The sequence below is a fragment of the Protomyctophum bolini genome (genome assembly GCF_963924005.1).
Source record: "Protomyctophum bolini genome assembly, chromosome: 2".
Lineage (NCBI taxonomy): Eukaryota > Metazoa > Chordata > Actinopteri > Myctophiformes > Myctophidae > Protomyctophum > Protomyctophum bolini.
This window is the reverse complement of record NC_137863.1, coordinates 9812492-9828578: the sequence shown is the minus strand read 5'-3', so window position 1 is coordinate 9828578 and position 16087 is coordinate 9812492. Positions and strand designations below refer to the sequence as shown.

Below are 16087 nucleotides of genomic sequence, written 5' to 3'. Positions count from 1 at the left end.
ACTGACAAAAACACCTCCAGTAAATCAAACAGGACAATATAGCCTCTTGGAAGACTGACAACATTTTGATACCCTTTCTAACCAGCTCCCACCATCTTTCACCCTTATTCTCATAACCACTGACTCTTGTCATTATCAATAAGCGTGTTGATTAGCGTGCTAACTAATGAAGAGCATATCTCCTCGCCGTTCCTCCCTGACCCCAAACATGAGACCACTGAGTTTGTTTTCATCCATTTGGAGCCGTCACATTCCAGCTTCTCTCCGCCTTGCGTGATGGTTTCTAATTACTTGCTAAAGAGGATGGCCAGTGAAAATGAGCATGGCCATATGGCTGAGTGAGGTATCAAGCTACTTGGGCGCTCAATCCTCCTCATCTCAGGAACACAGCAGGCCATTGTGTTTTGGGGAGAAGAGAGAAGGAGACGCTTTTGGAAAGGTTGAGTCATTGGGGATGAACAGAAACAGAGTTTAGAACTCCCACACCCTGGGGGTTAAAGCACAGAGTCTCCTGAAGTGGTCTTGAACAGCCTGGGCTGAACAATTAATTTTCCCATTTACTTCATGTAATCCCAGGAGGTTGGGGGCAAGGGTCAAAGGTGAGACTTGGAAAAAAAAGTCTGATCAGCAAAGATTCAAGGAACCAAGGGGAACTGTATAGAAGACGGCTGGCATGTTATTAAACACAGACAGCGACACTCGCTCACATGTCTCTCATGTGTTCTGCTTATGCACACATACACAACATGATGCAGTTCTTTCAAAACCCTGAGTTGAGAGGCCATGCAGCCGTGCTCCAGGTCCATGGTGGTTTAAGTTAGTCATTGATTAGAGGTGTAGTATAGTCTCTAATGGCCAGCGCGGTCTAGGGTTGTTTTAGGAAAATGAAATGAGTGTATAAGTTCCAGAGCAGCATGAAGACGAGAATATGGACACTAAAGACAGCTCTGATGGCCCTGGGCCAGGGGAAATAGAAGTGGCATGCCTGGAATCTGACTGGGAGGGAGATATGGTGGTTAAGAGCAGGCCACAGCGCTGAGCACATGATGGGGTCTCTTGAATGACTTACTGTGTTAGGGGCTCCACTCCACCATGCACACATGCAAGAGGGGAAATGTTATGCCCTACACTACAATATGACTGCAAGCACGCCTTCCCATTTGGTAGCGATTTGCTGAAATTGGCGAGCACGGTTCACAGACCATGCTATGGAAATGCAGGGCATATGGATCGCTCAGATAAGCGAGAATGAAAATAGTGATCTGGAGATCAGCCTGACTGATCAAAAGTAAAAGTAATCCAGTTCTCATAGCCCAAGCATTTGAAAGTCATTACAAGTCACTGTGCCACATGCATGTGATGGCTATCACCTTCCAGACCCTTATTTCCCCATAATAAGATCCCTTAATAATTAAGCTCAATTCCCCTTTTCAGCTATTCACATGCTAAAATAAATGGTAAATGGTGCATTTATATAGCACATTTTATCCAAGGCACTTTACATATATTGTGTATTACATTCACACATTTCCACACACATTCATACGATGGTGGAGGAAACCGTGCAAGGCACCAGCCTGCTCATCAGCAATTAGGGCAATTAGGGCACCTGATGGAGGGGAAAGGAACTGTTCGGAATAACGTGTTCCTTCCACGCGCTACGTCTGGCCGGGGAAACTCCCCCCTGTCAGGTGAAAAGAAGCAGCTTGGACTCCTCATGCATAGAAGGAAGCATGAGGTCAGTTCGCTGCCCCCCCAGGTTGTCAGAGAAAGTGTAGCGCCCAGGATTATATTAGATAATTGACACTGAAAATGGGTTGCAAAATCGTGTGATAATTTTTATTTTATTTTTAAATAAGAAATTAGGGCTTGCTCAAGGACATTTCAACACTAACTCTGGGGGAGCCCTGGATCGAACTGGGAACCTTCCGGTTGCCATGTGGCCACTTTCCCCCTGGGCCACTGCTGCCCCGCACAGTAGACGAAACCATGGTCTGTTTGTAACATCTAGGGTCTCAGACGTACCTCTGTGAGTCTTTACTGCTCGCTGTGCTGCGCTCAGAGCTGCTGCCATCTCCCTGCGACCTGCTGTCTGCCACAGCCAGCTCCAGCTCAGTGTCACCAGTCTCTTTCTCGCTGGTCTCCTGGTCTCTGGAACTGGTCGGCGTGGTCGCCTCTCGCTCTGGTTCGGCCAGCGGGGTTTGCCGCCCCTGGCTTCCCACGCTGCCTATGCTCCCTGTGGTGCTGTGGTGCTGCCTGTCGGAGTCCCCCGCTGCCTGCTTGGCTTCGGAACAGCGTTTCATGGCCTGTAGTTGGGACAGGGGCACGATGTCTCCACCCTGGGGCCGGTGCCAAACGGTCCGGCGGCCGGAGGAGTTGTAGTAGTAGAAGCGGCCACTGTGGGGGTCAAAGAGCTCCCACCACTGGTTGCCGTCGGCCTGGCGGACAGGGGCACCCAGCGGGGGTTCCCAGCCGCACTCGCCAGTGGCCAGGTTCACGTACATGCGCTCCCGGGAGCGGGGCTCCAGGATCTCCACCCAATCGGCGCTGAATGAGAAGAAAGAAAGGATTTTGTTGTTAGGACAGACTAGCCAAAGGAAATTAGACAAAGACACTGACAAAAACATTCACAACAGGGTAGCGGTATACATGCTCAACTGGTCATCAGGAAGACAAGGTGTAAACAGCTCACGCTGTTCAGCAGACTGAGAAGCATGCAAAGGCCTAGCTCTGTCCATATGGACAGAGTGTAAAAATGTTTGTGTGTCCCTCTACGTGTATTGTGTGCACGTCAGCCGTGATGACGTCACCCCCTTGGCTGACAGCAGAGCAGCAGGAGCAGCGCTATGCGAGTGCTCTCCGACCAAAGGAGACAGGTGGACACACTCAGCAAGAGACCAAGAGCAGTGCCAGAGCAGGGGCCCAGATCAGAGGGGCCTGAAGAGAAGCCATCCGTTCGTGGTTCCACTAATTCAGTGCTTCTCAACCCGTGGCCCGGGGACCGCCAGTGGTCCTTGAGGGTGTTCCAGGTGGTCCCCAGCTAAATGATGGAGAGTGCTAACGAAATGGACCCTTCTAGATCCTCAAATCTTCACAATTTGAGAGAATTGTTATTTTTGCCTGTTATCTCTCCCATATATAGTGTTGGAGCTGAGAGGCTAAATCTCATCAAATGGTGGTCCATGGCTCAAATGCAGAATAAATAATGGGCCTTGATGTGAAAAAGGTTGAAAACCACTGCCCTAAATCAACCAGCATACAGCGATTGGCACTTTAACCCATTCTGACCTGAGATCAGATTCATACAAGGTTTCCACGGGACACACACTGGTCTGATTAACCCATTCTGACCTGAGATCAGATTCTAAAAATGTCAGTCGTTCTTCGAATTTTTCAAAAATAGCAGACCTACAAGCTCGTATCGCGCCACTCGGTGGCGCGATATTGATAGATGTAATTGATAGAAAATATGTCATGTTTTGGTTGAAGTACTCCAGTAGCCTACAAGAACCAACTCGGGTCCAGTTTACCAAATCTATCTTTAAATGGTTAAATGAATAGATTGCAAATGAATGATACCATGCCAAATCCTGGGACTTGTGCTGTACCAATATTATATAAGAGTCAAAGTAAAAGCGTGACAAAGCAGCTTGTGCTGTTGTTGGAGATGTTGCTGTATATCCAGGTCATGCTATCCTTTTAGAGGGCTACATTATGTCTCCTTGATCTAGTTCCCTAATGCAGAGTGTCCTAACTGTGCCAGCCAATGCATGTGGGAGAACAATTTAGAACAGTCGGAGAGAGGCCTTTTGCTGTGCTAAGCACCATGTAAGTTACAGCAGGCATAGAGGGAGGACAGCAAACAGGACACAGAGATAGAGGCAGAGTACAAATGTTCAGTGTGGACTTTAAGTATCCAATATATCACAACATTCCCTTTCTCTCTGCCTGTAATGACCACTTGTGGGTCTGGCGTTGTTAGGACTTTTCATCTTTGCTGCCTGTCATCCATCCAACTCTGGCCTAGTGTCTTTGAAAGAACAAGGTTAAAGGCAGAGATTACTAGCGTTACAGTATTATGCCTTGGAATCTGGTTACCCGGTATTTTCCCAGCGTACTCATCATAGAGAAGCTCTTTGCTTCCTCTCTCCCACCAGTATGGGACACAAGCCCACTGTCCAAGCAAAGTATGGGACACAAGCGCACTGTCCAAGCGACCCGTGGTGATGAGAGGGCGCAATGCCCAGCATGGGCAACCCAGAACTGTACCCACACATAGTTCACCAAATACCCACAATCGTGTCTTGTGTGCTCGCCAAGTCAACCTTGCGCCTTGCCCTCCAGACCCAGGAATAGAACCAGCATTGCAGCATAGTGCCAGCTGGGTCTGCCAGGGTTAGCATGTTTGTGTTTTGAGTACAAAACCTGCTTGGAACAATCTGTCATCTGTAATCTCTACTTTGGAGTGGCACTTTACTGGGCAAGGCTATGAGGATGGAAGAGGACAAAGCGTCATCTCTACAGCCAGCATTAGCTCCAGACTCTCCCCTTTATCCTTCAACAGCCAGGTAAATACTGCACCCCAAAGCACACGGAACTGGAGCCCACTGACACACCCCCTATGTGTCAGTGGGCCAATGCTGGGTGGCCATCTGGCCCTGTCACTCACACCAGTCTTACACAGACACGGATAGAGCTCTGCCACGGTCCTTAGGAGCCGGTCCACATGACTCTGTGGTTTTAATGTCACATTCTTCAAGAATGTGACTCTTTTCTCTTTTTTTTTCATGACTTTCTTGGCATTGGCTGTCCTTTAAAGGGCAAGAACACATTGGTAGAGGGTTTGGTTGTGTAGTTACCTTGCCATGATGTAAATCCAAAGGTTGGACAAGAGGCTCAGGAGGAGCTCTTTCAGCCCATAAACAAACATCATCTTTACTTTACTTTACTTTATTATGGATCCCTATTAGCACTTGCAAAAGCGTGGCTATTCTTCCTGGGGTCTAGGCCAATCGCAATTTCTAGCCCCTCCAAAAGAAAGTCAACTTCCTATTAGGTACGTACGTATGTATGTATGTACAGTATGTCGGTGTCCTCAACAGCCAATAAGGAACCACCATTTTTGGTGCCATAACTAAGGTACGTTTCACGGTTGGTATATGGTCAGCAGCAGTCGTACCCAGACAGCAGAGAGCTCTAGGACTCTTTTTCAAACTTCAACTTCCTATTGCTTTTGCAATTACCGTATTTATTAGGACAGTAGATCCGCAGATCTGTATTGTCAAATAGTCTAATCAACAGGAAGTTGAAGTTTGAAAAGGAGCCCCAGAGCGGTTAATTGACAAGAAGGCCTTGAAATAATGGGCCTTCAAATGCAGAGGCCTAACTTGCCTAAGTGGTCAATATACCCACACAAGCTTTTATTCCATTGCTGCCCCCCGGCATTCTAAAGAGGCATTCACGCGCACGCGCGCACACACACACACACACACACACACACACACACACACACACACACACACACACACACACACACACACACACACACACACACACACACACACACACACACACACACACACACACACACACACACACACACACACACACACACACACACACACACACACACACACACACACACACACACACACACACACACACACACACACACACACACACACACACACACACACACACACACACACACACACACAGGATTCCTTTCAAGTCATGTGTTTACCATTACAATATTGTATAAGACAGCATTACACCTCGGATTATTCACAGCAACCGTAACACTGCACTTCAAATGAACCGAGTGCAGCACTGTCTGCTACTGCTATACTAACCTGTACAGTAAAAACACCAAAAGAGGGTAAAACCGGTTAGACATGCGCAATATACTGTACGTGGAACCGCTATGGCTGACCTTTGAGACCGGCGCATAGTTGCATAAGGACCTTTCCTTCTGGGTAAATAAACAGCAGTTAGTGCACTGCTGGGATCAAGCCCGCTGGGGTTTTGTTGACACCAGCAGATAAGCAGGAAGACAGACCGGTGTTCAGGTTCCATAGATTCTGGGAACATCACTTCTGGGAGTACTTACATAAGATTAAAAACCTCCTTTAAACAGGCATGTTTTAATCCTTTCTTTATTGTGGAAAGTCTGTGTGAAGATGCTATAGTAGTTAGTTTCCAGTTTTTTTGTAATGCAAATTGAGAGTGAGACTATGATTCATAATTTTAGATCATTTCTGAATTTCATTGTTCATTTCTTTGATATACAAATATTTAATAATACAACAACAGCTAATGCCGAGCTCTGTAACCCCAACTTTTTTATGGGTGGACTGGACATTTGTTCACTGATGCGACAGGGAGACATGAAGTAATGCACAGGTCTCAGATCAGCCGCAGCGGTCCAGTCGGCTCCCTCACTGCAAATGTTCATAAATGGTTTGGAATGCAGTCTGCTCTGCTGTGGCAAAGCTAAACCCCAGTTGAAGGTTTTGATAATGAACTAAAATTGGCTCATTACGCACACGTGGTTGCGGGGCCAGCGAGCACCTGATTTACCTCTAAAACGCACAATGTAATTAAAGCAGACTCGAGCATGTGGGGGGGGGGGGGGGGGGGGGGGGGGGGTAGACCACCGAGAGAAGCCCTTTAGAAGAAGAGGTTCTTATGAGTGGTCTTGCACCGGCACCTCAGCACCTTCAGTAAACACTGGATAGGATAGAGTGCAGAGATGAAAAATAGGACATCAGCTATGTGAGAGGTAAACTAACACCATGTTTAGAAGCGACTGGAAAAGAAATATTGGCCTCTCAAAGGGCTATTTTACAGATAAGTCACCTCGATACTGAGTCCCACACATATGTTCAATGTGTGTTTTGGAATAAAATGCTTTGTTTTGATTTAGGATTCCTACAAAACCTTACACACTTTAATTACATGCAAGTATAATTATCCCATTCCAAACTGAGGTTTTGACTTTTGAGTCACATTTTATGTTCCATCTAAAAGTGATCTTTTTATGGAACTCTGTCACAACATTATACTCATGCTGACAGTGCTCGAATGACAAAGGCTACTAAATACAGTAGCTTTGGTTTAAGAGCTCCTATGACTGTTTCGTTGTCATTCTGTTACTGATAACACATCTCACTGCTCTCGAATTTCGTACAGGAGTTTCTGTGTCCCATTTGGGTCAAGGAGACATTTCAGTAGGCAATGCTTATTCCTTATTTTTAGAATTTTTGTGACTAAATATAAGGCAAGCCAAATGGTGAAAAATATACTTGAGAACACAAAGAACACGTGACTGAGGTCTACTCTGGACGGAAAAAAAGAAGCCAAAAACTGACATATGGATGGATGCGTAATACACATATCATATGCACAACTGTAACACAACCACACCCACACAGAAGCTATTCTGTTTCTCCCAGTCCCAGTGTGCCAGAAGTCTCCTTGTGAAGAAAAAAATATACTCTATCTATCATCCACAATTTACAGTTAGCTCCAAAAATAACTGCAGATCTGAGAATGGTTTCCCAGAGTGAGGGAAACAACAGCAGTGGCTCATGGAATCTGCCCCATTGTTCTAAACCAACCCCAAAGTGTAAATGGCACTTTCCCAGCAACGGAAAACATAGAGAAACTGGACAATGCATTGTCTGGGAATAAAGCAGCCTTCTGTTATTGTTCAGCTTCGGCTTTCAAATCAATCAATCTCAAATACCGGTGAGGCTGTTGATTCCAGAAGAAAGATATAAACTACAGGGTAAAAGCCGGTTTTGCTCCGAGTAGCTTCACTTTTTGACCAGACAGGACACGAGTAGTGCAGCTTTTTATCTGACAATCTCGTCATGGCTCAAGCCCTCCTTAGTGCCTCAATGACACTGTCTGGTGGATAGATAGAGCTCCTTCAGTAATTATGCCAAATGGAGGCATTATTGCAATCATTTGTCTCTAAATTCGGTCATTCGGTCATAGGGCAGTTAAGCTGGCGTTTTCCATTTAGTGCTATTGTAAAGTCACCTCTAACCTCTCCTAACAACAGACTATTCTGAGCTGGCCTCTGCAGTCTCAGTCTGCAACTGTCCGGGGTGGACCCAGGCATCCTGGCCTTTCACACAGGGCCTGCCATTCATTTCATCTAAGAAACATTAGCGCTCTGTTCAGCAACCACAGCAACAAGTGCCAAAGTATGCCTGGCTGGTTTATTTACAGACCTGCTATTTCCCATTTCAAGACATAAAACATCCTTTCTTCTCATACTAGTATTTAAAATAAAATAAATTTTATTCATACTCACCACCTTGCAGGTTTTTAAGAGAAAATGTATTAAATGTAAGTACGCCAGAATCACTCCAAAATCGTTGTAATCCCCAGAAAGACCATTTTCTAAGAATAATTTGCTCTCACTGAGTAACCATGGGGGCATGGACCTCGATATAATAACGTACAATAATACAAGTAGCAGTCTTCCAACGTCAGACTTTTGTTTGAATATGTATTAGCAACGTACAAAGTCTATTCAGAGTTGCTGCTAGGCAACCTGCTTATCTAAATATTGTAAAACAAGAGCAGGGACATGGACCGACTACTGAGTACGCATGGCAGTAGCACCGGTAGCTGAGCCTGCTGTGACTAACACAAAATGTAACCGGCATAAACCTGGCACAATGTGTGCGTTGTGGACACGCTCCCCAGTCCACTGGAGTGGAACAGAGAAATCGTTCTAGAATGTGTCACACCATCAATGGCTCTGACAGCAGTGAAAAGGATTGTAACAAATAAAAGGGGCTGTGTGTTACACGAGTACACACTGAAGTGACAACACAATTAGGCCGTTTAGTTTATGGAATATAGGAGAACTCAAATTTTGGTGCAAATTTCACATCAAATTCTGCAATCGTTAATGATCCCTGGAAGCCTAAAATAAGCCAGTATCTGTTTGGTGCCCCATCGTCATTTTGCAGGGCTGAAGGTTTAGTGGTCTCCCACACCTCACCCATGCAGCCAAGAACAATCTGAGGGAGAGGCGAGAGTGCACGTTTCAGATGACAGAAAAAAAGGGAAAAAAACATGCACCTGTCATACATGCATTCTTACGCTCTTTTGTTTAACACCTCTTGTTCCAAGGGCAATGGGTCACATGGCCCCAATATACAATTTGTTTGTGTGGTGGGTGCGTGTGTATATAATTTAGCACCTAACAAACCCAACAACAGGTGTGCACTGCAGGGTCTGTTACAAAGTAATTGACCTCTGCCAGTCCAGTGAGTCCACTTGCTATACATACAAACTGCAGCAATTACCATAAAGTTATGCTGGTGTTATAGAACACTGACTGAACACTTCCTATCTTAACATGCTTCTTAAATTGGAGAGCTGGATGCTGCCTGCCTCCTTTGAACTTATGGCCTGTTTGGAATAGCTATACCTTTGTTTGTTTGTAATGGCAGTCACTGTAATGATATGTCTTCCTCTCTAGATAACTATGGTTGTTGATTGATAGTTGACACTACGGTGTTGAGTCAGAGGACGTATATCTTTCAGATATGGGGATACCTACAGTATGGGCAACGTTAGCCAGGCACAGAAATCATGATGGAAAAATTCTTTCCTTCATCCAGCCTATTGACAATGTATGAGGAATTCAATGAATGTAAAATGTAATATATGAAAAGTGCAGCCCTTTTAGTTTTTTTGTCTCTTGCTTTGTTTTTTCTTTTTTGTACATTTTTCTTTCCTGTTTGTTGTCAGTCTTTTTTCTCAATAAAAATGAAGTGGAAAAATAAATAAAAACATATTATCCACTTTCCTATTCTACACCAAGATTCAAATGCATTGTTTTTATTAACCTTTAATGACCAATAATGAGCTGAACTACACCTGCCCAGGAACCTGTGGCACTTGGAAAAGCCGACTGGACTGTTCAACACTATTTCAGCAGGTTGTCATACTCTATTATCCACCCTTCCTGTGCCCGTCAACTCCCCCCAGCTAGCAGTTGTCAATGTCCATTCCTCACATGTCCTCCGCTGACATTGGGAAACGGGTGCTGGGGTCGTTTTTCACCAGGGCTATGTCAGGCATGATAGCGCAGGTCTTATGTGAGCTGACCAAAGGCTTGGGTACAGACAGACAGGCAGGCAGGAGAGGCAGAGTGCCAAAAGGCAGGGAAGAAACAGTCAAGAGGAGGCCACATGCCTGGCAGAGAGAACGAGGCCATGGCAGAGCGATAAAGAACAGAGGGACAGACTCATTCTGTTCATCTCCACAAGCTCTGATCTGCTTGGCCAGCATGCACAGATGTCTAACCTCATGTAGATAGATAGTAGATACATGCTACTTTTTGCACATTATGTCTAACCTCATATACTGTACATGCCTGCACCTTTTTATGCTATATGACTATGTATAAACTGATTTATTTCTATTTCGACCTGGTTCTTTCCTGATTTTTTCTGCTTGCTCTCCCTTTCTCTGCCCCAAGTTTACAGAACTTGATTCTTGTTCTGAGTCTGACAGATATGACCGTAACAAGCTGTTGAATTGCCATGCTGAACTTTGAACCATCAAAGAAAGTCCAACCTGATGATCCGTCCTTAAACTGAAATAAGTAATCTGGCCAAGTATCATGTGTGAACACAGCAGTATCAATAACAGTCCCGAGTCACTTGTGTCAGTGTGCATTGTGCAAACCTAAAACTCTGGGAACCCGATGGTCCGGTTTGGCCTTTGTGCTGTATAAGGTGTGCCAAAAGTTGGGGGTCTATTTGAACACAAAATCTGTGGGAAGTGGACATTCCACAACCTGCTGATTTGTTCCATGCAGCACAATGTGCACTTAACTTGTCACTTGCCATCGCAGTGTAAAACAAACTTTCTGACTTCCTGTAAAGGACATACATTTGGGCAACAGATATGGGACAACTTCAGATATTTACATAGTGGACAACAATATCAGTTGCTTTTTTTATATAATGATATGGTAATACGTTCATAAAAGCAGACTTGAGTGAGTTTACCAAGGATGATCTTCATGACGCCCCATCATGGGAAATGTTGGGGAGTTTCTTGTTCAAACAATTTCCAAATTGATATTGTAAAAGAAAATGCCAAATTAAAACATATTATATATACTGCTTTTTCACATTATTTGAATTTCCAGTGATCAAATTGATGTGTTGCTTTAATAGGTTGACCATGTCCCAATGAAGTGAGTTAAGACTTCAGAGAAACATTGAATTTTTGTATTTTCTTTGTAGTTTTCTCTGTAGGTACCTAGCCAAAAGGCTCACAGTACAATGACTTAACTCAATATGCATTACAAAGCAGGTGAAGTGCATCCTTTGTAAATATCTGTGATGGCAAAGAACAATGGACGCCTTTGTCAGATCAACAGGGCAGACTTCATTCAACGAGAACTATCTTCTGCCTTCCCACATAGTTGGCCAACCAATCACTGAAGCGGGGGGAGGAGCTAGGGACGTCAGGGCGGTGTGCGTGGTGACCTGCCTCAGCAGCTGCCCTAATCCAGAACTAGAGACAGTTTCCCCCTCTCTTGGCTCTGGATTAGACCGGATCTCAGGGCTGTTCCGGCAATGTCAGCATGTACAGTCTTTCCCAAGCAGATTTCCAATGACCAATATTACAATGCCAGGATGACGGCTCACTGCTCAGGTTTAACGCAATGCTCCATGTTTATCCTCACTCACGGCAACAAACTGTTTCTCCATAAGGTGTGTGAAATCATGGTCTCTACCTCATGACTCCAGCAGAAACCTTTTTGTTCAGGAACGAACACGAACACCTCACATTGAGATATCCTATTCTTTGCACTCTGCCTACAAACTAATCTCAGAGAAGAAGCAATGCCCTGTGGTCTCTGTATGGCACAATTGTCTTGCCCCACACACACACACACACACGTGACACAGTCACAGACACTAATGCAGCAGTATTATTCAGTGGCCATGCTGGAAACTTCCGGCCCCCTCTTTGCTCCACGTAGAACAGTCTGTGTTTGTCTGAGACGAGAGGCAGCAAACAGACTGAGCACTCAATAAATCCCCTTTTTATAGAGGGCGACTCCGGCCAACAGTGGCATGTCCATCCCTGCTAAAAAGTCCTACAGCACATAGGCCGTTTCCAGGTCAGATAAGCCTTCAGTTGAGAGGGACAGCATGTGCAGGAGACATGAGGCCGCTGAGGACGGGGTGTTTACTGCGTAAAAGGAAGCTCTCTTTGGCCACAGTGCACCAGCTGTCAGGAATTGGAGACAATGGGGTCACTTGTCCAAACAAGAGAGACAGATGAACTGATTATGGGTGGATTGTGATCAACAGCCCTTAATGTACATTGTCCAATCTACCTCGTCAGATCACTTTGGGGTCAAAAGGGCATTTTCTGCAGTTAGTGTTTAATAAACGCTGTGTCACTGACTCGCTGCCTGGACACTGGACACTGGTTCGACCATCTGCTTTTTTTATTGACCCGTTCAACTGTGACGAGCGGCTGTCTGCATCTTCATTTTGGAGTTGGGAGCACCACCAGCCTCCCCCACCCCCTGCTGACAAGACAAATGAGGCCAAAAGTCTCAACCCAGTACAGGGTGAGCATGCAGGGAGGTCAGGAGGAGGTCCGTCCGTCGTCCGAGGAGACTCGCAGGAAAGAAACATCTTGATTGTCCCCTAGAGGAAACAAGTCTGCTGACGATGCTAGTTCCACAGGGGTTGGGAAATCAATAGACACCTTATGAAGATGTTAACTGAGTATGTGGGGCCGGGCTAGGAAAATTACCACCAGCCACAATCCATTTTGGTTTGAAATATTTCGGTTGGAAAAATCCCTTTCCTGGATAGGACTGAGGGGAAGAGAGAGAGATGTGTGTGTGTGAGACATTTTCAGGGTTTTTAGGGTGGGGGGGGGGGGGTTATCATCTTTTTGACCTAACTTTAACACAATCAATGACCCAGGAGCCCTTGTCAGGGCCTCAAACCCAGTACTGTGTGGTCCCGTTTTCCCAAAGGGCCCCTGCAAGCCAAGGTCCCGGCCCTGTGTGTGTGTGTGTGTGTGTGTGTGTGTGTGTGTGTGTGTGTGTGTGTGTGTGTGTGTAAAACGTATGTCTTCTCATGCTAACAAAGCTCATTTGAATTGAAGTGTGTGTTTGTGAGGGTGGGGGGGGCTTCACAGTGCAGAGACAGAGACAGATTAACATTGTGTTAATTACAGCAGACTGCAGTGGAGGTGTCAAAATGGGTCACTGGTTCAGCATGCTGATATCCCCTGACGCCTCTCTGGAATTCAGGCCTTAGAACCTGCCTTTTCAGAAACGATCATGGATGACTCAGACATTCTCAACCAGCCAACACTACAGAAGATAACACTGCAGGTCTGCAACACTATGCAATGATCAAGAACACTTACAATCAGGTTAGAACCAAGTGCAGGTCAAGAAGTTAAGCTAGGCCTTTTATCCGCTATACAAGAGGGATTTCAGATGTCAGAGGTTAGACGACGGCATTGGCAGACAAATGTGGTTGGACAAATCATATAGAAGCCCTGCGTCATCTTTGTGGCAAGCCATGAGACAATAACAGTGATCTTCTAGGGTGTGATCAGGATTACAGTAAATGGCATGGAATAATGGATGCGAAGCTCGAAAACAGGAAGCAAAGTGGTGCGCCGAAAACGACTCAAACAGTGGAAAAGAAAGGCTGAAATGTCCATCCATAGATCTTTTGTCATAGTTTCAACTCATCACAAACCTGAGGGAGTGATTGGTACAAGGGCACAAGGTTCAAAATCACACTTCCTCTCAATGGACCAATCTAAGGGCCATGAAAGCCATGTCCTGCCTTTGCACCGTCCTTGTCAAAAACTGACTTCAAACCAGGATAACCTTGCCTGGGGAATGCAGTGTTTTGTTCCCTTTTGTTCAGTCTACCATTGTGAGCCAGTAGAGTAAACAGTAGGACAACGTCCTATTGTCAGGCGTCTTCGGAGCTCACACAGACACCCCAGTCTAAACTAAGAAAAATAACATGAGCCAGTCAGGATCATGAAATTGACTAAATTTAGGACCGTAAAACAAGGATGCATTATGAAGTGTCCACTTTAGTGCTGGTCACTTCTGATACCGTTTAACTTCTGAATAGTTGAACCTCATAGAAGCTCTTACATTTGGTCTCGCTTGTCTCATTCAATTGTAAAATGTTTGGCCTCAAGATATAGAATTTATGATAGTGGTGGTAGCACTCAACTAAAGAAGTGAATGCATGGGGTGTGCCGGACCCAGTGGTAGCTGACTGGATATAGCGTGTCAACCACATAATAGCAACGTCCATGGTTCAATCCCAACTTGTGTTTCATGTATTTCTCTCTCTCTCTCTGTCCCTAGCTTATTCTCTCTCTACTACTTGGTGTTGGATAAACAGATGCTGGTGCCACAACCCATGATGAGGTATTGTATTTATTGGACCTCCTGTGTTCCGAGGTAGAAAACTGCTGAACACAGCAAAGCAGATTGGTGTGATGTTGTGTCAACTGAACTGCTTTAGGTTAAGACATAAACTACTTCTGGCCAGATTGCTTACCAGACCAGTGTAGATGATGACAAGGTGTAGTTGCACCAGATAACATAAGAATCTATCAAAGAATTCCTAGGCCTTGAATTTCAACTGAAAGGCCTAGGAAATCTTGGAAGTCAAACTAATAAGTATTTTATGAATTGTGTGTAGGCTATTGTATTGTGTAATAATATTGTTGTTATGGAAACACAAAACTAGCCCTTCCTTACCTTTAAAATAGCTTTAAATTCAGTGTGAGCTAAACAAACCCATTTGCCTCCAGATCAAAGCAATGTGTGTAATTCTATTCACATCTGCAGACCAAATATGGTGAATATCAACATAAAAGTAAACCCAAACGTAGTGGTCCCAGTTATAGGTTTCCACCAGTAAAATGGGAGCAACAAATGGGCAATGGAACATTTGTCTAAGGGTTTATGGTCTCTTAACCACAGCAAAGAGTTAACTGAGCCCATTTGTGGACTAGTTTAAAAAGAATCAAGAGGAAGAGGATAATTATAGGAAAAACCAAGACGCAAGCTTTATCTTATGTTTGAAATACTGAAACATTCTGACTGCATTTTCAGCGTGAAACTACTTCGAAAAGCAACATGCTAAAAGATATTGACAAGAGTGATGTATGTCACTGTGTATGTTCATTTATTATACCGTAATTTAAAAAAATCTCAATTCAATCAAGTGTAAAGGTAAAACAGACAACAAAAAGTAAATTTGTTACAAATAAACAATCCTCAAACGCAAATAGACACACACCTCTTTGCATGCCATGCCCAGAGTTTCTACAGCAAATACCAAATTGCGTGTTCTTTTCAAACTATAGTTCTAAATAATGTAACTAAACTGTCCATTCTGTGACATGGACTTGTTCGCCGTAGCCCTCACACGAGTCACACACATATGCATGGCTACACTCCACCAAATGCTTGTGGGACGGCGGCGCCGAAGTAACACTGTTGTAAACTTTGTGCAATAAATTAAGTTTCAAACTATTTGAACGTGGATATGAAACCTTACCTTGTCCCGGCCATTTCCGTCACATTGTAAGGTAAAGGATGAATAAAGAAATAAAGCCTTTCGTCTCGTTGTTTTTGCCTCAAGTTGTAGATTAGTTTTCTTCTCTCGCCGGGTAGAAAGCAGTCAGGGAGGGTGAGCCTTGTGTGAACAGGAGACAGTTCTCAGTAGTGAATCCGATATGGAGTCTCCGCCTTTGCACGTGAGTCATAGCAGGACGGGACTGGATGGGGGGTCACCCCCCTCCCCCCCAAACCGCCAGTGAGCTGCGCTACACCCCCCATCCCAAATTCCCCACACTCCCACTACTACTAGCCGCCGGTGTTGCAGACAGGACAGTCTAGCCTACCCCAGGCTCAGATTTCGTTTTTATTATTTTTGATAGGTATATATACTAGGAAAAACAACTCATTTAATAAAAGAATAAACTGTCCATTGTCTGTTTCCAAATCCCATCCACAGATGGT

The 16087-nt window shown here is 44.8% G+C and overlaps 1 protein-coding gene across 2 annotated transcripts in view; it reads right to left on the bottom strand.

Moving 5' to 3' along the window:
- arhgap46a (Rho GTPase activating protein 46a) overlaps positions 1–15772 on the bottom strand; it is a 38248-nt gene extending 22476 nt beyond the window's left edge. For both annotated transcript variants that reach the window (XM_080785170.1, XM_080785171.1), the window contains exons 1-2: positions 15624–15772; positions 2026–2547 (exon numbers count right to left, since the gene is read on the bottom strand). In XM_080785170.1, coding sequence (XP_080641296.1) covers positions 2026–2547; positions 15624–15637 — 536 coding nt within the window. In that variant the 5' untranslated portion in view covers positions 15638–15772. The remainder of the gene's footprint in view (positions 1–2025; positions 2548–15623) is intronic.
- Between the last annotated feature and the right edge of the window lie 315 nt (positions 15773–16087).